At 34.9% G+C, this 25,284-nt stretch overlaps 1 protein-coding gene and 1 pseudogene across 1 annotated transcript in view; both read left to right on the forward strand.

The window, feature by feature from the left end:
- The window catches only part of LOC128164122 (uncharacterized), a 74,559-nt gene extending 59,025 nt beyond the window's left edge, over positions 1-15,534 (forward strand). The window contains exons 62-72 of the mRNA XM_052827869.1: positions 1,305-1,437; positions 7,065-8,206; positions 8,561-8,753; positions 9,285-9,450; positions 9,977-10,090; positions 10,933-11,211; positions 11,613-11,779; positions 12,671-12,829; positions 13,218-13,473; positions 13,666-13,956; positions 14,471-15,534. Of these exons, the coding sequence (XP_052683829.1) occupies positions 1,305-1,437; positions 7,065-8,206; positions 8,561-8,753; positions 9,285-9,450; positions 9,977-10,090; positions 10,933-11,211; positions 11,613-11,779; positions 12,671-12,829; positions 13,218-13,473; positions 13,666-13,956; positions 14,471-14,637 (3,067 nt within the window). The 3' untranslated portion in view covers positions 14,638-15,534. The remainder of the gene's footprint in view (positions 1-1,304; positions 1,438-7,064; positions 8,207-8,560; positions 8,754-9,284; positions 9,451-9,976; positions 10,091-10,932; positions 11,212-11,612; positions 11,780-12,670; positions 12,830-13,217; positions 13,474-13,665; positions 13,957-14,470) is intronic.
- A 1,308-nt stretch (positions 15,535-16,842) lies between these two features.
- Positions 16,843-24,242, forward strand: LOC128164108 (tripartite motif-containing protein 2-like; annotated as a pseudogene).
- Positions 24,243-25,284: the final 1,042 nt, after the last annotated feature.

The following is a 25,284-nucleotide window of genomic DNA, read 5'->3' on the forward strand; positions in this document are numbered from 1 at the left end:
AAACCCACTCGCGTACGGTAAGGCCTAGGGGAAACTCACACACGTAGGGAAAGACATTGGGGAACTCACACACGTACGGTAACGAACAAGGGAAAGTCATTCACGTACGGTAAGACACTGGAGAAACAAACTCACGTATTGTAAGGCACAGGGGAAACTCACACACGTACAGAATACACTGGAGAAACACACGTATGGTAACGCACAGGGGAAACTCACACACGTACGGTAAGGCCTAGGGGAAACTCAATCACGTACGGTAAGACACTGGGGAAACTCACTCACGTACGATAAGGCACAGGGGAAACTCATGTACGGTAATTCACTGGGGAAACTCACACACGTACGGTAAGGCACGAGTGAAACTCACATACGTACGGTAAGGCACAAAGGAAACTCATTCACGTACAGTAGGACAATTTGAAAACCCACTCACGTAAGGTAAAACATTAGGGAAACTCAATCACGTACGGTAAAGTCACTGGCGAAATTCACTCACGTACAGTAAGACAAAGGAAAAACTCACCCACTTAAGGTAAGACATTGGGAAAACTTACTCACGTACGATAAGACACGAAAGAAACCCGCTTGCGGTAAGACACTTTTGAAACTCACGTACAATAAGACACTAACTAAAGGTTCGTACAATAAGATTGTTCACAAATTGAAGAAGTTTTAATCATCTTTTGTTGTACATCATTTTTGTAGATTTTATTTTTAAGGAAATTTTCTTAAGTTTTGCAGTAAATGGATCAACAGAAGCTACATGTATTTGTAATGATAGACCTAATGCTCACGAATTTACGCATCCTCAATATTTTCGGGTTTTTTAAATCCACTAGAAGAAGTACCCACAAATAGTGTGTAATTAAGGTACCTCACTACACCTTGAAATAGTTTCTCCAATCAGCAGAAATTTACTTGATTATGATAGAAAGAATGATGGATAAGAATTATATAAATCAAAGAGGCGAAAAAATGTACAATTTTAGATAAAAAATGATATTTTCAAAAATGTCATTCAGTAAACCTGAACAAAAGCCCCAGGTGGATTCGAACTCATTACCTGCGGTTCACAAGCCTGATACTTTAACCACTGACCTATGACGATATACATCTGAATCGATTGATACAAGCAGTTTAACAAAACATTTAAATCGCCATCTTGTAACGTAGTGTCTAAAAAGTATAAGTCTCGGTGTAGTGAAGTACCTTAAAACAGTTTGTCAACGAAAAAAACCTTGTTGCTATTTTAAATTAGACTTCTAAAAATGATGTTTAATTCAAATATCTTTTTCCTTCAGAATCTGGCATGATAACATGGGATCTAGTCCCTCGTGGTATTTCAGTCGCCTGCAAGTTCAGGATCTACAAACTGGAGACAAATATTTCTTCATATGTGAGCAATGGCTGTCAGTGGACGACGAAGACGGAATGGTAGGTCACAATATGCATCAGAGATATTTCTGTAAACTAACTCTAAGTCGCGAGAGAAAACTGGAGAAAACTTCTCCAGTTAAGCGACAATCTAGAAGTCGCAAATATTTCTTGCCGCTTACAATTGCATTAATTTGATGACTTGATTTTTTGCGCATTTTCATTTCAGTATAGCAGTAATATTTTTCGTTGGTTTCCAATTAATCAATAGAACGGGATTGTTGGCAATAAAATTCCAGTTTGATTTGTAATTAAGGTCTTCCGTTTCCAACGAAAGACCTTATAGTTTTCGTAATGTTTCTTCTTATTATTATTTTTTTCCACAAATTTTGTGCACGCGATATCTCGAAAACTATTCGGCCAATTTCGACCATTTTTTCACAGATGATTGCCAGTGGTCATAATTCTAGAAGTTGTTTGAAATTTTGAAATCGTCACTTCCGTTTCCGATTTACGGCCGATTTTGTAAATTTTTACGACCAATTTTGTGCAGACATAAACTCAGAGACTATCAGAGATATGAATATAAAATTTTCAGGATAGGTAGACCATAGTTTGAAGTTGTGCACAATGCAGTTTTTTTATGCCAGTGGAGCAAAGTTTAGGAGCTCGACTGGGCTCGAAAATTGGATACGAATTTAAATCAAAATTTTCATCTTTTTAAGGTCTTCCGTTTCCAACGGAAGACCTTATAGTTTTCGTACTGTTTCTTATTAAGGTCTTCCGTTTCCAACGGAAGACCTTATTGTTTTCGTACTGTTTATTATTATTTTTTTTTTCCAAATTTTGTGCACGCGATTTCTCGAAATCTACTCAACCGATCTGAACAATTTTTTCACAGATGATGGGAAATTATCTGAATTTTATATGTTTTTGAATTTTTTGTCGTCGTCACTTCCGGTCCGGATTTACGGTCGATTTTGTAATTTTTTACGACCAATTTTGTGCAGAGATGATCTCAGAAACTATAAGAGATATGACTTTGAAATTTTCAGGATAGGTAGAGCATAGTTTGAAGTTGTGCACTATTTAGTTGTTTTGCACCAGTGGCGCTATTCCTTGGAGCTCGCTTAGGCACAAAAATGGGGTACAGATTTCGAATCAAAATTTCCATATGTTTTGATCAGTATCTTTTTATCAGTTGATATTTTGACAAGACATATAGAACAAAAGTAGTAGAGAATCAAAAGTTCTATCCAATAAAATCAAGAAAAAGGGGCTGGTCCCTTTAATTAGGGACCAAGAGACTCGTAAATTCTATTACGAATAACTTGAAAACGATAAATATTTTGTTATGCATTATAAAAATCAAAGTTGTTGATCTCTACATTATCGGTTTGAAAGAGTCATCGTCAGGCCCATGTCTGACGTAATTAGGGTTTTTATTCTTTATCTTCAATTTTTTTTTTTGGGGGGGGGGGGGGTAATTTTGAAATCGTATCGATATCTCATGGTATTATTTTATCTAAAAAAAAAAAAAAATCGGACGGAAGACCTACTCGTTACTCGTAACGAGGTCGTATCTAGTGATACCAAATCCTGCACAATCTTCTACAAAAATCGTTATGTGCATGGCGTTTAAGAGTGGTAGACAATAAGTTGAATAATGTTGTCTGAGGTGGAATTGGAACGCACCTTTGGGTTCGCGCGTACGAATTTCATTGATCATGCAGAGAGTGCAATCAAAACCACTTAATTCATGGACGTGAGAGTGTGTTAATGCCACGGTAAGGACATAAATAGAAAGGTCAGGTCTAAATAATGTTAGTAATTGATTGAACAGTGGGGAACATGTCAGTTTCAAAAGCTGCGATCGGAAAGCAAACCGAAAGTAGAAATCGCGGGTTCAGTTTACACCAACGCAAGGATGTCGATAAACAATTAGTTATGCATTCTGCACATGTATTTCTGCTTTAAAAGTTTTTTTCACGTCGTTTACAAGGATAATCTACTGTTTGAATTCAATGGGATTGATATAATTATGCTTGATAAATGAAGAAATGACGAAACACGTAACATGTAAATTTATTCAGTATAAAATCGATGACTGTAATTTTCACAGTTTCAACATTCAGAAATAATGCATATCTTTTCTGATTTAACAAAATACAAAAAATATACATGCATCTGAATAGTTATACGTTTGCTTACATCCCGTGCACTGTGTACATTTTGATTCCCCGTACAATCAATACGTGCTGTTTGATTTCAGGATTTTAATTATAAATTGTTCATTCTGCTTAAGATTTGGCCGACAATAAGAATGAGGTCCGATGTACATTTACATGGGTTTTTTATTTAAAATTGAGTGAAAGAATCGGGAGTTTCAAATTTTTCCCCTACAGATCAAGCCATACACGGCAGCTGAAGATTCAATAGTCATTTTCAGTCGCCTTAAACTCCTAAAAGGTGTCAAAAAGTAACCCCCGGACCACATTTTTTAAATTGTATTCTCTCCTCTGTACAATAAACCGAAAAGATTTTAAAAATCAGATGAATAGTATAAAAGTTACAATTTTTTTTAAAAAAAAAAATTAATATTTTTCTTTTTTTTGGGGGGGGGGGGGGTTAGCCCCCTCTAAAACCCTTAATTTTTGGCAGTTTTATTCCCAAGACCCTTTCTAGGTCTGCGCATAACGTTAATCATTATATATTAATTTTGTGCACGCGATTTCTCGAAATCTACTCAACCGATCTGAACAATTTTTTCACAGATGATGGGAAATTATCTGAATTTTATATGTTTTTGAATTTTTTGTCGTCGTCACTTCCGGTCCGGATTTACGGTCGATTTTGTAATTTTTTACGACCAATTTTGTGCAGAGATGATCTCAGAAACTATAAGAGATATGACTTTGAAATTTTCAGGATAGGTAGAGCATAGTTTGAAGTTGTGCACTATTTAGTTGTTTTGCACCAGTGGCGCTATTCCTTGGAGCTCGCTTAGGCACAAAAATGGGGTACAGATTTCGAATCAAAATTTCCATATGTTTTGATCAGTATCTTTTTATCAGTTGATATTTTGACAAGACATATAGAACAAAAGTAGTAGAGAATCAAAAGTTCTATCCAATAAAATCAAGAAAAAGGGGCTGGTCCCTTTAATTAGGGACCAAGAGACTCGTAAATTCTATTACGAATAACTTGAAAACGATAAATATTTTGTTATGCATTATAAAAATCAAAGTTGTTGATCTCTACATTATCGGTTTGAAAGAGTCATCGTCAGGCCCATGTCTGACGTAATTAGGGTTTTTATTCTTTATCTTCAATTTTTTTTTTTTGGGGGGGGGGGGGGGTAATTTTGAAATCGTATCGATATCTCATGGTATCATTTTATCTAAAAAAAAAAAAATCGGACGGAAGACCTACTCGTTACTCGTAACGAGGTCGTATCTAGTTATTATTATTTTTTTCCCAAAATTTTGTGCACGCGATATCTCGAAAACTATTCGGCCGATTTCGACCATTTTTTCACAGATGATTGCCAGTGGTCATAATTCTAGAAGTTTTTTGAAATTTTGAAATCGGCACTTCCGGTTCCGATTTACGGCCGATTTTGTAAGTTTTTACGACCCATTTTGTGCAGACATAAACTCAGAGGCTATCAGAGATAGGAATATGAAATTTTCAGGATAGGTAGACCATAGGTTAAAGTTGTGCACAATGTAGTTTTTTAGCGCCAGTGGCGCCATTTCTAGGAGCTCGCATAGGCTCGAAAATTGGGTACGAATTTCGAATCAAATTTTTCATACGTTTTGATCTGTATCTTTTTATGAGTTGATATTTTGTTTAAACATATATAACAAAAGTGGTAGATAATCAAAAGTCCTTTCCAACAAAATCAAGAAATAGGGGCTGGCCCCTTAAATTAGGGGCCAAGACACTCATAAACTCTATTACAAATAATTTCAAAACGATAAAGATTTTGTAATGCATTACAGAAGCAAAGTTGTTGACCGTAACAATATCTCTCAGGCAAGATCGTTGCTACGCCCATTCATTACGTAATTAGGGATTTTTAGGGGCCAAAGTACTAAAACTTTGACACAATTTATCTAGAAAAATAGACATATTTTGTTAAGCATTGTTGAAGAGAAAATGCTTGCATTGATGATTTTAATCGATTCCATTAATCAAAACACCAATGTCTGTCCCCATTAAGGATCTAGAGGGCTGGCCCCTAAAATATTCAATCATTTGTATCTAAAAAATGAACAACAATTCTAGATAAGTGTAAGAACAAAAAATGTTAGTATTTGTGAGACCGTTCAAATGAACTCAAGAAAATAGGACTGGCCCCTTAAATTAGGGGCCAAGATACTCGTAAAGTCTATTACAAATAACTTAAAAACGATAAAGATTATGTAATGCATAATAGAAACAAAGTTGTTGGTCGTAACAATATCACTTTGTAAAACGAATTTCTAAACCAATTAATAACGTAATTAGGGATTTTAGGGGACTAAAATCTTAAACCTTAAATGTGCTGTATGTGAAAACGCAAAACTCTTTGTTAAGCATTTCAAGGGATATTGACAATCGTATGCATCATCTGAAAGGGAGTGGTTGAGGGGGAAATTTGAAATTTCATTTATATTTTAATCGTATCGTTTAAAAATTGAACGGAAGACCTACTCGTTACTCGTAACGAGATCGTATCTAGTTATCAATTTATATTTTGTTAAGACATATTCACAAAAGTGGTAGATAATCAAAATTCTTTCCAACAAATTCAAGAAAAAGGAACTGGCCCCTTTTTTTAGGTGCCAAGACACTTGTAAACTCTAATACAAATAACTTAAATACGATAAAGATTTTGTAATGCATTATAGAAGAAAAGTTTTGGATCGTAACAATATCTATCGGGTAAAATCATTGCTTCGCCCATTTTTTACGTAATTACGGATTTTTAGGGGCCAAAGTACTTAAACTTGGACGCAATATCTCTTGAGACGGAGACATATTTTGTTAAGCATTGTAGAAGAGAAAATGTTTGCATTGATGATTCTAATCGATTTCGTTAATCAAAACACTAATGTCTGTCCCCGTAAAGGATCTAGAGGGCTGGCCCCTAAAATATTCAATCATTTGTATCTCAAAAATGATCAACAATGTTAGGTGGGTGTAAGAACAAAAATGTTAGTATTCTTAAGACCTTTTCAAAGAAATCAAGAAGAAGGGGCTGGCTCTTCTTTTTGGAGGGGGGGGGGATCAGGAGACTCGTAAAGTCTATTACAAATTACATAAAAACGATTAAGATTTCGTAATGCATTATAGAAGTAAAGTTGTTGATTTTAACAATATTTATCTGGAAAACTCATTGCAACACCCATTTATTACGTAATTAGGGATGTGTATACATTATCTGAAAGTGTGTGTGTGTGTGTTGTGGGGGGGGGGGGGTGGGGGGTTATTCTGAAATGATATCGATTATTCATGGTAAGATTTAAAACAAAAATCGCGAGGAAGACCTACTCGTTACTCGTAACGAGATCGTATCTAGTGAATTATATTTTTATCATATCTTATTAGTGTTAACATAGTTTTTGAGAGATGAGACAAATTGTGATTTTTCATTGTCTGTTACCTTCTGTGAATAATTAAAACAAATTAATACGTTTTAGATTGACAGAATGGTTCCAGTTGCCGGTAAGGCTGAGCTAACAAGCTTCAACTATCTATTCTGGCAAAAAACAAAACACAACTTGGCAGATGGACATCTATGGTTCTCTATATTCCAACGGCCGGCTAGGAGTAACTTCACGCGCGTCCAACGTCTCACGTGCTGTCTGACGCTCCTTTTCACCACCATGGTTGTAAGCTTGGCCTGGTATCAAACTGACACTAACCCGTCCCCGACAGAGTTTAAGATGGGTCCAGTGAGCCTCTCTCTGACAGGGGTTTACATTGGAATCATGAGCGGAATCATGACTTTCCCTATCAATTTTATCATCGTCCTCATATTCCGCAACGCTAGACCAAGGCCTGAAAAGAAGAAAGAGTTCAAGCCCAATATTGTAGATGAAGAGGCGGAGGCAGGTAAAGATTCTGACCAGAAGAGCATAAAGAGTGCAAACGACGAAACAACCGACGACAAAACAGACGAACAGAAGGCTTTAGATAGAGAAGGCACCGAGGCCAGTCTAATGAGAGAAAAGTCAGAACTGAACCCTGACTTTGTCGAACTTGAATTGAAACAGCAAGAAGAGTTCCTGGAAAGTGGAGACGATAAAAAAAGAGTGATGAGCCAAGATCCGATAACCAAAGAAGACCAATCCATAAACAAAACGCAGACGGAGTTCTCTCACCATGTACAGGTCGTAGCATTTGAAAAAGACGACGCAAAGAAAAGCAAGAAAAAGTTGCCCTGGTGGTCCATATACATCGGATATGTCCTGTCTTTCATAACTGTTATGGTGGCTTTCTACTTTGCCGTAGAGTTTGGTGGTGTGTTTGGTCTCAACAAGTCTGTCAGCTGGTTAATTGGGTTCATCATGTCGCTGTTTGAATCCATCCTTTTCTCCCAGCCAATCAAGGTCATTATTTTTGCCATCTTCTACGCCCTGGTGATCAAGAAACCAGAAGCCCAGGACGATGAAGATGATCACCTTAAGCCAGACCTCAGCAAAGACGAGGAGTATCTACATGATCATCTGACAGAGAAGGATCTTGAAGACCCGCAGAAGATGAGGATGTTAGAACAGAGAAAGATCCAGGCTACTTTACCTCCAGAAATGGACTTTTTGAAAACTATTCGAGAAGAAAGGTAAATGTTGTTTAATCGTAGGAATTCGTGGTATCTCAATTTGTGTACAATTCTATGGTAGACCTTTTCCCAAAACGAACTTTATTTATTATATGTACATAAAACTTACATCCCTACCATTATGAATAAAACGATGTTCCAGAAAACTAAATTGGTTCCAATTAATTTAATTAATTTCACGGTAAATCTAGCATGGATTCATTCTAGCGCTTAACATTTATGATAATTGGATGATAACATCTATTTGAATTTTCTGTAACAGAAAAAAAATAATATTTGGTAGATATGATTTTTATTAAATATGCGTATGCTCAATTGACAAAAATACTATTGCAATGTTATTTTTATTAACAGACAGAAAGAACTTCAGATGTTCGCCATGCTGAAGGAAATAGCCATCTGTATGGTGTTCCTGTATATCGTCCTGACCATAGCGTACGCCAACCGAGACCCCTGGTCTTTCACTCAGTTCCAGAATTATGAGAACATACTGAACGCGGGGACCTTTGCTAGCGCCATTGGAAACAACACTGTTAAGTTTGTCGACGTAAGTATGCAGTAAAAACATTGGAATTAATCACTTTAACAAGTGACAAACAAATCAAAATGTGCGGATTTTTTTCAATGACAGGGTTAGGACATGACTTTGATAATGGTCCTTCACGTTTGTGTTTTTGTCCAAAATTGATATTTTTGCAGTCATAATAAAAAATTGAAAACAAACTAGTTATATTTTTTAATCGTATCCCTGCTAGAATTTCATGATCTTTTTAACTACTACTGTTTTGTTCAATTAAGATACTCAGAGGTGTGTTAGGCTTTTTACTGCATCGTTTGTTGAGCTTTGTATGTATTGTTTGTTGAACGTTTTATTGGATCGTTTGTTGGCATTTAATTACAGTGTTTTCTCGGTTTTTAATTGTATCGTTTGATCGTATTATAAAGATTGGAGATCATTGGTCCCAATGATATATTATTTTGACATATCTTATCCTTACTTTACATCAAAGGATGAACCTGCTTATTTTTTTTAGATTGACTCGACTTTGTTTTAAAAGTAGCTATTGTGATTAAACAGATCGACTCTCGAACCCAGTTTTGGAACTGGTCCGAGAACGCCCTTCTTCAAGGCCTGTACAACAACAAGTTCTATAATGGTGACCCAGTGGTAGACAAACTCATCATTGACAAACAAAGCATCTTAGTGGGCGGGGCCAGGTTACGTCAGCTCAGAATAACACCAGGTGAGTCGTGAGCTGGGCTAGGTTACGTCAGCTAAGAATAACACCAGGTGAGTAGTGGAGGGGGCAAGGTTACGTCAGATAAGAATAACACCAGGTGAGTAGTGGGCGGGGCCAGTTTGCGTCAGCTTAGAATAACTCCAGGTGAGTCGTTGGCGGGGCTTGGTTACGGCAGCTTAGAATAACACCAGGTGAGTAGTGGGCGGGGCTAAGTTACGTCAGCTCAGAATAACACAAGGTAAGATAGAGTTAAATTTTCGCTAGCCAAAGGGTTTATGATCTCCAAAGACAAAGACCCTATCGTTAACTCTTGGCTAGCAGATATCATAGAGTTTGATTGACCCAAGGCTTAAGGTTGGTATTATTATAGGGCAACGAAAAAGGTCAAACTATTATTATTGTCAGTACTCCTCTTTGTCTTCTGTTTTCTGTTCTTTTTTTGTTGGACCAGAATATTGTCAATACATTATTGGATATCGATTGCCACATTTTGAAGTCCGTCGAAATATTATTGTTTTGTATTTTATAGAACTATGCTACAGTCCACTGAATTATTTTGCAAAGGAATGCATGCCGGCATACGACATGTTCTACGAGGATAAAACAAACTACAAACTCCGCTGGAACACTGTGAACGAATCCGGTATAAAACGTGCAAAATCCTGTCCCTAAACAATAATTGTTTTCTGTGTGTTTTAAGCTTTTTCATTAGCTATATAAGAATCTACTATCTAACTCTTTGTTGCTGACTTGTACCCAAAAAAATGGATATTTAATCTATATGACACCTAATGTAACATTCATTAATTACGAATACAAGATATTCATCCTTATTTCTACATTAGGTGTTGGAAAAATGATGATAAGAAAAATAATTCAATACCAGTGGTATTTTATTAGAACTTATTTAACAAGAATTTGGACTGTAGGTAGTTGTGGTGTACAGCAATGCGACGTAGGCCTGTCTGGTCATTCAGCAATGGCTTTTTGACACAACAAGATTTGTCTGGCTTTTGAGCTAAAATTGGGCAATCGGTGCATATTTGGCTTGAAACTAGCTTAACACAAGAAATACATTGTTACGTCCTACAGAAAGTCAAAGGTCTTGTTAAAATAGTTCTACTTGATTTGGGCAGTTTACTCTTAATGGATAACAAAGCGTAAAACTTCAATCTGCTAAAACCGTGTTTATAGAAAAAATATAGCTATTGTATTAATTTCTATGACATTCGATTTAAATTTGTTAGTCTTGTACTTTTCTGTATCTTTATATTTACAATAACAGCATGTAAAACTGCAATTATCATATAAATTCTATCACTATTTTTAAGAAAAATGTAATTTAGCACAAACATTTTTTTTCTTCGCTAAGAATATTAAAACGATTGATTTTTTTTGGTAATATTTACCTCTCCGAAGACATTCTGAACAGTATTGCATTTACCCCAGAGTGAATGAATTTTAACAAACGTTCTGTCCGTTCAGATCCCACGGATTTCCCGCACCCATTCTTTAGCTACCAGTCAATGTGGGAACTGAGCGGATACCCGTACCAGGGAATCTTCCAAACATACAGCGGGGGTGGCTACGTGGCGGAGCTGGGGGCCACATTCTCTGAGGCTCAGATGGTTCTTAAGTTCCTGAGGGACAACTCGTGGGTTGACAAACGCACGAGGGCTGTGTTCATTGAGGCCAACATCTTCAATCCAAACATGAACCTGTGGGGAATATCCTTGTATCTGTGTGAATTCCTACAAACTGGAGGTAAACAAGAGTTTCAAATCGTATGGTGCGTTGGTAAAATTGTTTAATAAAAGTGTTATCAAAAGAATATATGAGCAACTTATGCGGAGAAAATGCCTGTTGACAGACGAGAAACTAAAAATAAAAACGAACAAATCTTATACTTCAGATATCGTTTTCTAGCTATTTTTATTAAGCATTCGGTATTTGCAGAATTATGATTTTTTCCAAAGGTTCAAAATAGATATTCGAATTGTTTGGAAGCCTTCATTTTCTTAGACTGAATTTCTAAATTTAAAGAACCACAAATTAAGTTATATATATTAGTATATTGCTGTTTTCAACAGCTGTTGAACGTTTCCCTATTACATGAACCACATAGAAATGAACAATATGTATCTGTATATTGGTGTTTTTAACAGCTATTGAGCCGTTCCCCAGGATGCACGTGTTCAAGCTTAACCGATACATAAACAACGACTACATGTACTTTGTAATGGCCATTGAAATCTCGGCTCTAGCCTTTGTCATCTTCTACACGGTCAAAGAAGTGAAGAAAATAAAAGAACAAGGCAAAAAATATTTCAAGGTGAACTAGCTTTCATGCGTTGCTAATCGGAAATTAATTGCTAATTTGATAATGTATGTTCCCAAGGTTGCATTTAGTAATTAAGGTATCTTATCGTATAAAAGACTATATTTAATATTGGCCCCCTAACCGGAACAATGTCAATTCACTGTAATTCTATACTTCCTTTGTGCAGATATACTTGTGAAGTTTGTTCATAAATTTCATTTTGATCTAGATATATGACATTAAAAAATAAACCTTTTACCACTATTTTTGCACTTTTCGCATGAAATGTCTTGTTTTCAAGCAGTTTTTCTTTCAGAAAACATTGAGCGATTACTTGAACAAACAAAATATTTTCATAAAAGATGTGTCTATAAAAAAACTATAAGTCACAAAAAGTTTTTGTTCAAAGCGTTGCTTTATATTTCCTATTCAAAAAAGATAAGAAAAAGAATATCATCACTTTTGACGTCATACACTCTAAGTAAGTGCAAAAATATCAAAGAAACAGTTGAAAACATATATCATATCAACTATTGTAAAAAAATAATGAAACAATTTAATGTACCTGAAACAGTTTCAAAACTTGCGAATTATGGGGTCAAAGTTGACTCATATCATAAATAGTGATCATTTCCTAAAGAATAGTTAACAAATATTTTTTTTTTTGTTCATCTGATATGATATTCGACATCAATATATTCCTGTCATTATGTTCTTACAACACAACAAAGTTCAGAAATGAGTTTTACATGTAACAGATAATTATGAATCAAAATACAATTTACAATTCTTGTTTCAGAAAACTCTCTTCCTAGCTCTGAAATTGATTATCAGCGGTATAGTCAAAATGTTTTTCAATATTAAAAAAATAAACTACCCAATCATCATCCTTTCCTTTTGCAGGCATTTTGGAACGTGTTCGAGTTGGTGATCCTGGCCGTGTCGTACGCTATCGGTCTGATGTTTATCTGGAGGGCTGTTCTGTGTGTACAGGTCCTGAACAGAATCAGTGAGAACCCGACCAGCTTTGTCAACATGCACTTCACCGTCATGTTGGATGATGTAAGTAACGGGCACCTGTTTAATGCACAATTCAACAAGAAATGAAAGTTTCCAGTTCTTCAATAGTTTATCAAAATTACTTAAGATAAAGGATTTTTTCTACACAATGAATCATGATTTCTATATATCGATTTTGAGTTGATTATACTTAAACGTTGGTACACACAGGGAGTCAGTATAACTTTAATAAAATGTATGAGACTATAACTGTTGCAAGGAAAAAAAACTTTAGAAAATATGAATCAAATATCTGCAACGTTCTAATTTTTACAGTTACTTTAGTTGACGGTAGATTAATCCTCTCATTCACAAATATATAGTAAAAGTATTAAAAGTTTACATGTTGAAGAATCCTTATAGTATAATTCTCCCTTTATTCCACCGACAGCTGTCGAGTTGGTTCATCGCCTTCCTGGTCTTCTTCCTGACGGTGCGATTCCTGCGTCTGCTGCGGTTCAACAAGAAGATCTCTCTCCTCAGCAGTACCCTCAGACACTCCGCCAGGATGCTCATCAGCTTCAGCTTCGTCTTTAACATCGCCTTCCTCTCCTTCGCCTGCACTGCCTACCTGTTTTTCATGTCACGACTATTCGAGTTTCGGTCCTATATTGTTACCTTGGAAACCCTTTTATCCATGATGTTGGGTAAGTTAACTATGTACATCAAAATTTTCATATTAAATAATTTTTACTCTTAATTAAATGCTATCATTAACACTTAGATAAACTGTTTCCTCAAAAATGGATTTGTTGACTCTAATTTAAAGAAGAAAATGTAATTCCAATTAACAATGCCATCATTTGTAAATCTACAATCAAGCTGTTTGATTCTTACAGGTAAATTCGATTATGAGGCCGCTTACAGTGCGACCAAGATTACTGGCCCGCTTCTGTTCGGCTTCTTTAGTATCTGCTTCAGTTTTATCCTGATCAACTTCTTCCTGACTATCCTGATGGAGGCGTTCGAGGCGGTGAGGAGGGACCCTCAGAACCAGAGCAACGACCACGAGGTGATCGAGTATTTGATGAAGAGGATGAAGATGATGATGGGGGTCGGGTCTCCACCCAAGAGGAAGGTGGCCAATATCTTCAAGGACCCGCGCCTACAGCAGTATGTCTACATTGAAGGTATCATATCCTTTGTTTTGTTTTTCTGTTGAGTATTTGACAGATGAGGCGTCTAGACAAATTCTCTAGGCACGTAGACTTAAAGGGCAATGTCTCTGTGCAATTAATTTTACCATATTTGAAAAGAAATCTGAACAGGGATTTTCATCAACGTCAATATCAGTAGATTCAAATGAACCAAATTGAAGTCATGAATCGCTAAAACAAAAAAGATGCCTGAAGATCAACAAAATACCAACTTTACACGTAGTCGTGGACATCAAATTTAAAATCAAAAATTAAAATTTTAGATATAATGATTTATCATCCAATTGTTTTTTTTTTCATTGAGGCCTGATTGATATTTATGTTTTTCCGGTTGGGGTAGGCTGCCAAGGCTTCTCTTGTTTAATATCCTACGTGAAGAAATAAAGATCGTCGAACAATATTTCAAAAATATGTGATTTGGAGAATAGAATTCAATTCTTTGTCTTGTTGTGAACACATACAATAAATTCAATTCATTCGATTTCAGGAAAAACAGAAGACCAGCAGAAACTTCAGGAGTTGGATGAGAAGGTGGACAAAGTAATCCAGAAAATGGAAGGCTTCGTGGAGTGTGATGATGACGTCAAGAATGACCTAGAGAAGGAAATGGAGGAAGTGAAGAAGAAACGAAAGAGGAGAATTGTGATTGGTTGAAATTAACAAATTATAAGGACATACTATCGCTAAAACCACTGAACCGATCAAATTGTTGTGTTTTTTTTTTGTCCAGTTCATATGAGAGGACTGTAATATTGTAATGCAAATGAATATAACTTCTTATCTTGTTTATCTAAAATGTCATACAGAGTTGGGGGGGGGGGGGGGATTTTCTATATAAGGGGTGTTAGTAAAAACTATCTTCTATTTAATTACTTAAATTTTAATTTATTCGAACATGTGCAACAAGCAATGAGTCAGATGAATAATACTAACTACTTTTGTCAAGCTTGTTTATACATATTTTAATAAATACTTTAAAAAGCAGTTTTGATAATAATTATTCGGCAAAATTAGGAATTTGTGATGCAGGAGAAAGAACAGCCTTATATACATGCATGTACTTTATTGTAGATGTTATTTGACGTAGCAGTTTTTTTTAATTTGCACCACATTAACAAACTATACAATCCTTGAGTTTATTTCCAGTAATTTTTGTAAAATATCTGTAAATTTTAATCATTGATGAATATGTTTTGTTTTATCGTCAACTTACCTGCATTTGGAATACATTTCTTCACTGTTAAGAAAATTGAATTTTTTAATAAGGTAAATAAACTTAAACAATAAAAAAGTTGTATTATACATGTTATTTTATTTTTATTTGGAACTCATTTCCTTATTGCTTAAAAAAATCGATTGTTTTTAAAACAAAAGTATATTAATCTGAAAAATATAAAATGTGTAATAATTATGATTTATTTTGTTGATTTTTTAAAATAATATTTAGTTTCTAGTTAGTGTTGTTCTGTTTGACGTTTTGTGACTTTGTCATAAATAAAAGCATTGGCAGTATCTTTGATTTGCGTTTTATCAATTTTCAATTTTATGTTCATTGGATTTCTAGATATCAATTCCAAATTATCCAAATCATAAACAATCACAGAACAGATATACTGACGGGAGTTGATTTTATTGATTATTATCTGCTATGTAATTGCATGGCAAATAGTTTCTGAGCTGTATTCGGCCTTTCCGACAAGAATACCAAACTGCCCCCCCCCCAAAAAAAAAATTTAAAAAAATCTCGATCTCTTTTTTAAAAACAATAGTATGCTTCTGAATACATTGCATCGATTTATCGATTATTTTCGAATACTTTGTCTGACTTTTGTTCAAACAGAAACGCCATAGTAATTATTGATTTCATACACATATAAATGTTTAATATTAGGTTTTTACGATGGAACATGGTCATTATATTGTCGGGGCGAGTGCAGCAGGAATTACACATATCTTGCATCGTGGTCAACTATGTAATATTCAGGCCATTATCAGTTAAGATTTTTTTGGAGGAAGAAATAATCATATTTTTCCTTTTCTTTTCTTCCTTGTTGTAATCTAACTTTTATCTTTTTTCTCCTTGTTAAAATGTGTTTCTATTTTGTTTATTTCTGTATGTTAAATATACGTTGAGTCCATCCCCCCCCCCTTCCAGACACTCACAACTTGTAGGTGCCTGGTTAATTTCACATTTTCCACTTTAATGACTTGAACATTTGAAGATCTGCATACATTTTTTGATTTTTTAGCTGTTTTATTTTTCTCTTTATTCCTTTTTATTTATAACAAAATGACTAGGCTTTAATTTTGATATCAATAATATATTTTCTACTATTTTACTTTTGTTATAGTTAGTAATAATGACGATTTAAAAAGTGGATTAATTTTCTTTTAATATGTTATTTAATGATACAACTTAAATATTTTTATCTCAATAATTAATTCTTTCCTCTTAAAAATAAATTGTGGTCATGTACATTTTCACTTCTTCAATTCTTCACAATTAAGAAAAAATAATGAATATGCATAAATAAGCATATTAATGCAAAGTAATGCCTTGTTAGGCCAGTATTACACTAGATTTTGGAAAGCAATGCATAATATTACCATTACTTGAAATGCTAAACTTGTGGCATTACACATATCTACGAACAAATATAATGTATTGCTATGCATTACCATTATATTTAGCATTACCGAAGCCTTATTTAATGCGCAAATACCTTGGAAAATGGGCCTTTATCGGGGTTTCCATGAAATTTGAATAAAGAAGAAGAGCAATGGATCACCTCCCGTGAATCCACCACTGAATTACATACATTAAATTATCACGCGATGATAACGCTACACCAGGAAGTAAATATATATATATAGGACTACAAACGTCGTGTTGAACAGTTGAAATGTGAAGGTTTGTAGTATATTTTTATATATATCACCAATGCTAGTTAATTTTTATGTACAATATACATTGCATTTGTATCTAGAGTCTATGCTTTACATGTAGTTGACGATTTTACGTCAAATGGACACCAAAAAGGTTTCAGATGATCTAGAGTCTTCAAAGGTCAAAATTTTGTTCGTATGTGGTTTACCACCCAAAAACGGATAACACGAGCTTGAGGCAATCACCAATATGGATTATACATGTAGTTTGCTTGGAATTTGACAAATGATATTTGAATATCCTGTGAAAAATCCGCCGTGTTATTTAAATGAAAAACGATCCCCATAAATATGCACTTTTGGTATAGTAAAAATTTATTGAAAACATACACTGTATGAGATTTTTCCACTTGATTGATAGATTTTGATTTTGATTTTTACATCTAGAAAATCTGTTTACCAAAGGTATTTATGTATGTTTTCTTGGTATTTTTTTTAGGGAGGGGGAGTATGTTTTTGCTTTGTATTATTTATTAATGATCTTTTCTCAACAAAATAGAGTGAATTAATAACCCGTTTGTGGGGTTCATATATTATAGATCTAATAAACCACAGTTATTCATATCAAACCTATTGAAATTTTATTTTGTCAGCTATCTAATTAGGGTCTTCCGTTTCCAACGGAAGACCCTCTTGTTATTCTACGGTTTCTTTTTCTTTATTAGGGTTTTCCGTTTTCAACGGAAAACCCTTCTGTTATTCTACGGTTTCTTTTTCTTTATTATTATACTTTTTTTTCTTTTTCTGACTTTTTTGGAGCGTTATTTCTCAAAAACTATTCAACCGATTTACACCAAATTTTTTGGAGTTATAAAGCATCAATGTCGCTACTGATTATTAAAATTTCAAATGATTACGTCACTTCCGGTTTCAGATATGGACGATTTGGTAAATTTTTAAGGGTCATTTTGTCCACGCATCTCCTCTGAAACTAATCATGATAAAAGCTTGAAATTTGCAGGGATTGTAGATGAATGTCTGTAGATTTCCCTCCATGCTTCCAATTGCGAAAAATGCGCAAGGCCTAGAAGCTCGCCTGAACCTGAAAATTAGCACCAAATTTTTTCACAAAATTTTCGCACATTTTCCGTAATATCTTTTATCGTATAAATATTTTGTTAAAACATGTAATGTAAAAATTGTTTCAATTTGCACGGGCTTTTATTTGATATCAAGAAAAAGGGGCTGGCCCCTCAAATTAGGGACCAAGTGGGCTCTAAAGTCTATTTGCAATTACTTTTTAGTGAACAATAATTTGTTATCAATTATAGAAGCAAAAATGTTCATTGTACAGCTGTTTATCTATACAATACCATACTTAAGTCATATATTACGTAATTAGGGGTTTCAAGGGGCCAGAAGTTCAAAACTTTGATCATTAATATCTGAAAAAAGGAGAAATATTTTGAAAAGCAATGTAGAACAAAAGTTGTTCAAAATAATGTTTTGTACAATATGCTACCTTAAATGTTTTTGTTTATGACCCCATTTAGGAGTTAAAGGGTCGGCCCCTAAAACACATTTGTACAGATATCTCAAGAACGGTAAACATTTTGTGAACACTTGTTAAACAAAATATGTTTATATTTACAAGACCTTTCATTTGATGTCAAGAAAAAGGGGCTGGCCCCTCAAATTAGGGGTCAAGAGGGCTCTAATGTCTTCTTACAATAACTCTTTACTGAACAATATTTTGTTTTAAATTATAGAAGCAAAAATGTTCATTGTACAGCTGTTCATCTATACATTACCATACCTAAGTCATATATTACGTAATTAGGGGTTTCAAGGGGCCAGAACTCAAAACTCTGATCATTAATATCTGAAAAAGGAGAAATATTTTTAAAAGCAATGTAGAACAAAAGTTCTTTAAAATAATGTTCTTAACAATATGATACCAAAAATGTTGTTGTCAGTGGCCCCGGTAAGGGGTTAAAGGGTCGGCCCCTAAAACGCATTTGTACAGATATCACGAGAACGGTTTACAATTCATGAACACTTGTAGAACAAAATATGTTTATATTAGCGAGACCTTTTATTTGATATCAAGAAAAAGGGGCTGACCCCTCAAATTAGGGACCAGAAGGGCTACTAGGTCTTTTCATAATAACTCTTTTCTGACCAATAATTTAATATTAATCATAAAGCAGCAAAAAAGCTTTTATTAAGCTTAAATTAAAACCGAAACCCGTTTTAAAATTGAACGATGCATTACAGAGATATCGGGGTTTAAAAATTGATTTTTCCGGAAATTTTGATTCCGCGTCCTTGGTTTAAAAAATAGCGTAATGTTTAAGGTAAAATTAACTCGTACCAAAAATAATTGTTAAGTCGTACTTTAACACATTCGGATTTTTTTGTTAAGTCGTTCTTGATATCGGAAAGGTGTTTGTTAAGTCGTACTTAAAATCATTCGTATTTTGTTAAGTCGTACCAGGAATAATTCCATTTTTTTCATCTTCTATATTTTTGTTACTCTTGTTATTGGTTTAAGAGCTCTGCTTCTTACAGGAACTTCCAGCTTTACTTCCGACATTAACGGAAGACCCACTCGTTGCTTTGCAACGAGCTTTGCTCTAGTTATTCTTTTTTTTCTTTTTCTGACTTTTTTGGAGCCCTATTTCTCAAAAACTATCCAACCGATTCGCACAAAATTTTCAGGACGGATAAAGCATGATCGGCGCTACATATTATAAAATTTTTAATTGATGACGTCACTTCCGGTTTCAGATATTGACGATTTTGTAAATTTTTAAGGGTCATTTTGTCCACGCATCTACTCCAAAACTAAATTAGATAGAAGCTTGAAATTTTCAGGGATTGTAGACGAATGTATGTAGATGTACCCCCATGCTTCCAATCACGAAAATTTGTAAAGGCCTCAAAGCTCGCCTGAACCTGAAAATTGGCACCAAATTTTTTCACGAAATTTTTGCACATTTTCTGTGATATCTTTTGATGTATAAATATTTTGTTAAGACATGTAAAGCAAAAGTTGTTTCAATTTGCACGGGCTTTCGTTTAATATCAGGAAAAAGGGGCTGGCCCCTCAAATTAGGGGCCCAAAGGGCTGTAAAGTCTTCTTACAATAACTCTTTACTGAATAATAATTTGTTATTAATTATAGAAGCAGAAATGTTTATTGTTAGGCTGTTTTTCTATACAGTACCATACCTAAGTCATATGTTACGTAATTAGTGGTTTCAAGGGGCCAGAAGTTCAAAACTTTGATCATTAATATCTGAAAAAGGAGAAATATTTTTAAAAGCAATATAGAACAAAAGTTGCTCAAATTAATGTTTTGTACAGTATGCTACCTTAAATGTTTTTGTTTATGACCCCATTTAGGAGTTAAAGGGTCAGCCCCTAAAACACATTTGTACATATATCTCAAGAACGATTAACATTTCGTGAATACTTTTAGAACAAAATATGTTTATATTTGTAAGACCTATAATTTGATATCAATAAAAAAGGGCTGGCCCCTCAAATTAGGGGCCAAGAGGGCTCTAATAATTTCTTACAATAACTTTTTACTGAACAATAATTTGTTAATAATTAAAGAAACAAAAATGTTCATTGTACAGCTGTTCATCTATAAATTATCATACCTAAGTCATATATTACGTAATTAGGGGTTTTAAGGGGCCAGAATTCAAAATTTTGATCATTAATATCTGAAAAAGGTGAATTATTTTGAAAAGCAATGTATAACAGAAGTTGTTAAAAATAATGTTCTTAACAATATGATACCAAACATTTTGTTGTTAGTGGCCCCGGTAAGGGGTTAAAGGGTCAGCCCCTAAAACACAGTTGTTAAGATATATCGAGAAAGGTTTACGATTCGTGAACACTTGTAGAACAAGATTTGTTTATATTAGCGGTACCTTTTATTTGATAACAAGAAAAAGGGGCTGACCCCTCAAATTAGGGGCCAGAAGGGCTTCTAAGTGGTTTTATAATAACTCTTTTCTGGCCAATAATTTGATATTAATCATAAAGCTACAAACGAGCTTTTATTAAGCTTAATTTAAAACTGGAATCCGTTTTAAGATCGGACGATGCATTATAGAGATATCGGGGTTTAAAAATTGATTTTTCCGGAAATTTTGTTTCGGCGTCCTTGGTTTAAAAAATAGCGTAATGTTCAAAGTAAAATAAACTCGTACAAAAAATAATTGTTAAGTCGTACTTGAACACATTCCGAATTTTTTTGTTAAGTCGTTCTAGAAATCAAAAAGGTTTTTGTTAATTCGTACTTAAAATCATCCGGATTTTGTTAAGTCGTACCAGGAATAATTCGATTTTTTCATCTTTTTATTTTAGTTACTGTGTTATTGGTTTAAGAGCTTCTTACAGGACCCCCAGCTTTACTTCCGGCATTAACGGAAGACCCACTCGTTGCTTTGCAACGAGCTTTGCTCTAGTTATATATGCTTTTCTTCTTAAGAATTCTCCTAGAAGCCCATTAACACTGATCAAGGTGACTAATTATGGACTATGTGTGACTCATCTAAACCTAAATGTATAAATCGCTTCAACTAGTGATTTTTTTGTGTTGACTCACTCAATGCAGGTATTCATTTATTAAATTGCAGAACCTTCTTAGAAAAGCCTCCAGGTGACTGATTATGGCCACACGAACTTGGGCCCAGGATGCTTTACGGTGTCGTCTCTGTGAGACCCCGGTCCCCGCTATGTACTGTGACATTTGTCACATACATCTGTGTAAAGCCTGTGTGGGGGAACATCTCTCTGATGATTCCAAAGAACACAAAGTGGTGAAATTTGAAAAGCGGGGATCCATGGCAAAATGTCCAAAACACCCTTCAAACTTAAGTGTACTTTATTGTGAACAATGTGACATTCCTATCTGTGTACATTGTGCTTCTTCTAAAGAACACAAAGGTCATAAATTTGTTGACATTGCCAAAACACTAGAAATCAAGAAGAAACTATTAGTGAAAGATTTACAAGAATCAGAGAAATCAATTTATCCTAAATATCAAGAGATTGCTGCTAACTTTTCTGTTCAGAAAGCTGATCTGTTTAAAAACTCCAGGAAATTGACAACAGCTATTGATAAATATAGAGAAAACTTGCATAGAGAAATCGACACCGTTATCCAAAAACTGAAATCAGATCTTGGTGAAATGGACTCCAGATACCTGGCTGTCCTAAATAAACAAGAGGATGAAATCAAATGAACCATATCTGAAAATCACAAGGATCTCATCCGAACTGAAGGAAATACTTAACTCCAATAATGTCAGCCTTGTCTCTGCCTATAAATCCAGGAATGCTGAATTCAGAGGATTGCCTCCAAAACTCACAGTTTCCTTACCAAGTTTTACCCCTCAGAAGATCAACAAAGAAGAGCTTTATCAACAGTTTGATTCTCTGTCAGCTTTATTAATCAGAACAAAAGATCATTGCTACATCATGGATTCTCCCGGTGCTGGGTCCTCTCCTCCGGACAGATCACTGAGACTCATGATCATCACAGACATTAGCACCGAGTATAATTTTTCTAACCGATTACGCAGTGTTTCATGTCTGAATGATGAAGATATATGGATGTGTGGTGATGACAAAATAATGATACTCTACAACATCCGAGAGAAACTAGTGCAGTCAGTCAAAACCAAGTCATCGAACACTCCATGGGACATAGCAGTGACAAGGAGTGGGGATCTAGTTTATACTGATTACTGGGATAGAACTGTGAACATAGTGAACAACACACAGATACAGACAGTGATCAAACTAAAGGGATGGAGACCCCACAGTGTCTGTAGTACCTCTTATTGTGACCTCCTGGTTGTCATGGTCAGTGATAATTATAAACAAACAAAAGTTGTGCGTTACTCTGGTTCCACAGTGAAACAAAGTATTCAGTTCGATGACAAAAACAACCTCTCTTTACAACTTATGGTTATAAATACATTAGTGAGAACAGGAACCTTGATATCTGTGTGTCAGACCATTGGGCTGATGCAGTAGTGGTGGTCAATCAGGCCGGGAAACTCCGGTTTACCTACACTGGTGCTCCCTCTAAGACATCATTTAATCCAAAAGGCATCACAACAGACCGTCAGAGTCGGATTCTAATAGCAGACTTTAATAATGACTGTATCCATATCCTGGATCAGGACGGACAGTTTCTCCGCTACATTGACAACAGTTACTGTAATTTAGACGGTCCTTGGGGCTTATGTGTGGACACCAGAGACAACCTCTTTGTGGCTGTCCCGGCTTTATGTAAAGTGAAGAAAATCCAATATTACATGTAAACAAACTTTAATTAACTGCAATGTTAAACTACCGGTACATGTCTAAATAGTGACAGAGTGACTGTGAATGGTAAATAGATTGAATCAGTTTATATTATCAATTCACAAACTGACTGTATGTATCTATTTAATGTAAACAGACTAATTGAATCACGTTATAGTTGTAAATAAACTTTTTATTAATTTATTTAGTAATTTGTGGAAATCTATCGAATTTATAGGTCCCATTAAGTTAAATGTGAATGAACAAATAATTTAGAAACCCAAGCGGCGTTTGAGCTTTATTAAAGCGGGGGTTAGGGGGTGGCAGCTCCTGATAGAGTAAAATTGACCGTGACTTCACATATATTATAAAAGTGTTTCAAGTTACCTAGAAGCAAAAAAGTCAAAGCTTAAATCCATTGAACGTTTCCTGAGATAATTGGATGGGTTGATTTGGTTGTACTTTTGGTAGAGGAGGTCTTTTATACAAGAGAAAACACGTTTTAACAAGGTCAAAAAATGTTGTAAATTTGTCGTCGGTATTTTTTTTTTTTTAGATATTTCTGTATTGTACAATATTTACCAAGTAAGAGTCATTGAGAGATTTTACAGTTCTAGTTTTGGGTAGAGATTTCTTTACTGCATTCAAAGTTATTTATGCATGCGCGCCAGTTGCTTAATTTGTTTTAAAAGTCATGACATTTTTTACCGTAGGAAGTTGGTATACCTCAGAAGAAAAGGCCTTCCAACAGTCACAAAAATTGTGGTTCCTGGTAATATGTGTTTTTTATCATGGTAATTAACTGTTGGCCACCAGTCTTCAAAGAAACAGTTTTTAGTTTCCCTCTCGATTCCTCCAAATACTTACACACCTTCTACTCTATTTCCTGGGTGTTATCTACAGTGTACGTTTTCTAATTTTGCACTCATCAATCTCCACTGTTCGACCGGGTTCTCCTATCTTTTCATTGTTTAACCTCAAGATTGATAAACACACTTCCAATGAGAAATTCTTCCAGTCAACATCAGTGTGCTTTGATAGCAAGTAACGGGACTGTCAAAGGATTAGGTCCTGCACATATGTATGTGATCCGAGTTCAAAAGGATAACTAGCATATTCAGTATTTAGAAATAATTTTATCTAAAGATTAAGGAATTATTTTGTGAGTATTATGAGGTGATAATTTCGGTCGGGCGTCATCAAATCGAATAAAGCCCGAAGGGCTTTATGATAGATTTGATCACGCCCCAACCGAAATTATCAACTTATGATATTCAAAATCTTCCCTACTAGCCTAGCCAAGGGTTTTCGGTCCACTCCGCCCCGCTGTTACAAATCCACGCCACACAGCTTTGTAGCTCTTCCCCGGGTGTCTGGCATGACAGGGAGACACAGGCTGGAGTAGTCCCTCCAAAAGGTCTGGGTTGCCATGGAGGTCCCTGAACTCTCCTTCTTGGCAGTACTTCTGTCCCAGACTCCCCTAGCGAAATTTTTAATCCTCTGCCGTTTGATTGAGGTATGATCTTGGTCGCTCAAAAACTGATCCTGGTCGCTCCCTGCCCAGACCTTGTCACTCTGAAGAATCGTCTTCCCAATGAAAGAAGAAAGGACTATATATGGTTTGAGCCTAATATGGCTCCCTAAAATGAACATTGTCATTTTACTGTAATTCTTTGTTTTATTTGTACAAATATACATTTGAAGTTTTTTCATAATTTTCATTTTGATTTTAGTGCTCACAATTTAAAAATTGACATCATAAAGTTTACCATTTCCCGCCATTTTCTTATTTTTAGCATAATACGGCTTGTTTTGAGGCAGTTTTTCTTTAAGGAAACATTGAGCGACTACTTGAACAAACAAAATATTTTCACCGAAGATGTATCTTTCCAATACTTATAAGTGACAAAAAGTTCGTTCTTGTTCAAAGAGTCGCTCTATATTTCCCATTCGAAAAAAGATAAGAAAAATGTCAATTTTTGGTTGATTTTGATTGAATCATAAAAATAGCGTCACTTCTGACGTAATATACTGACAGTGAGTGCATATCAAATAAATGGGTGAAAAACATATTTCATG

Source organism: Crassostrea angulata, chromosome 9, assembly GCF_025612915.1.
Source record: "Crassostrea angulata isolate pt1a10 chromosome 9, ASM2561291v2, whole genome shotgun sequence".
Taxonomy (NCBI): domain Eukaryota; kingdom Metazoa; phylum Mollusca; class Bivalvia; order Ostreida; family Ostreidae; genus Magallana; species Magallana angulata.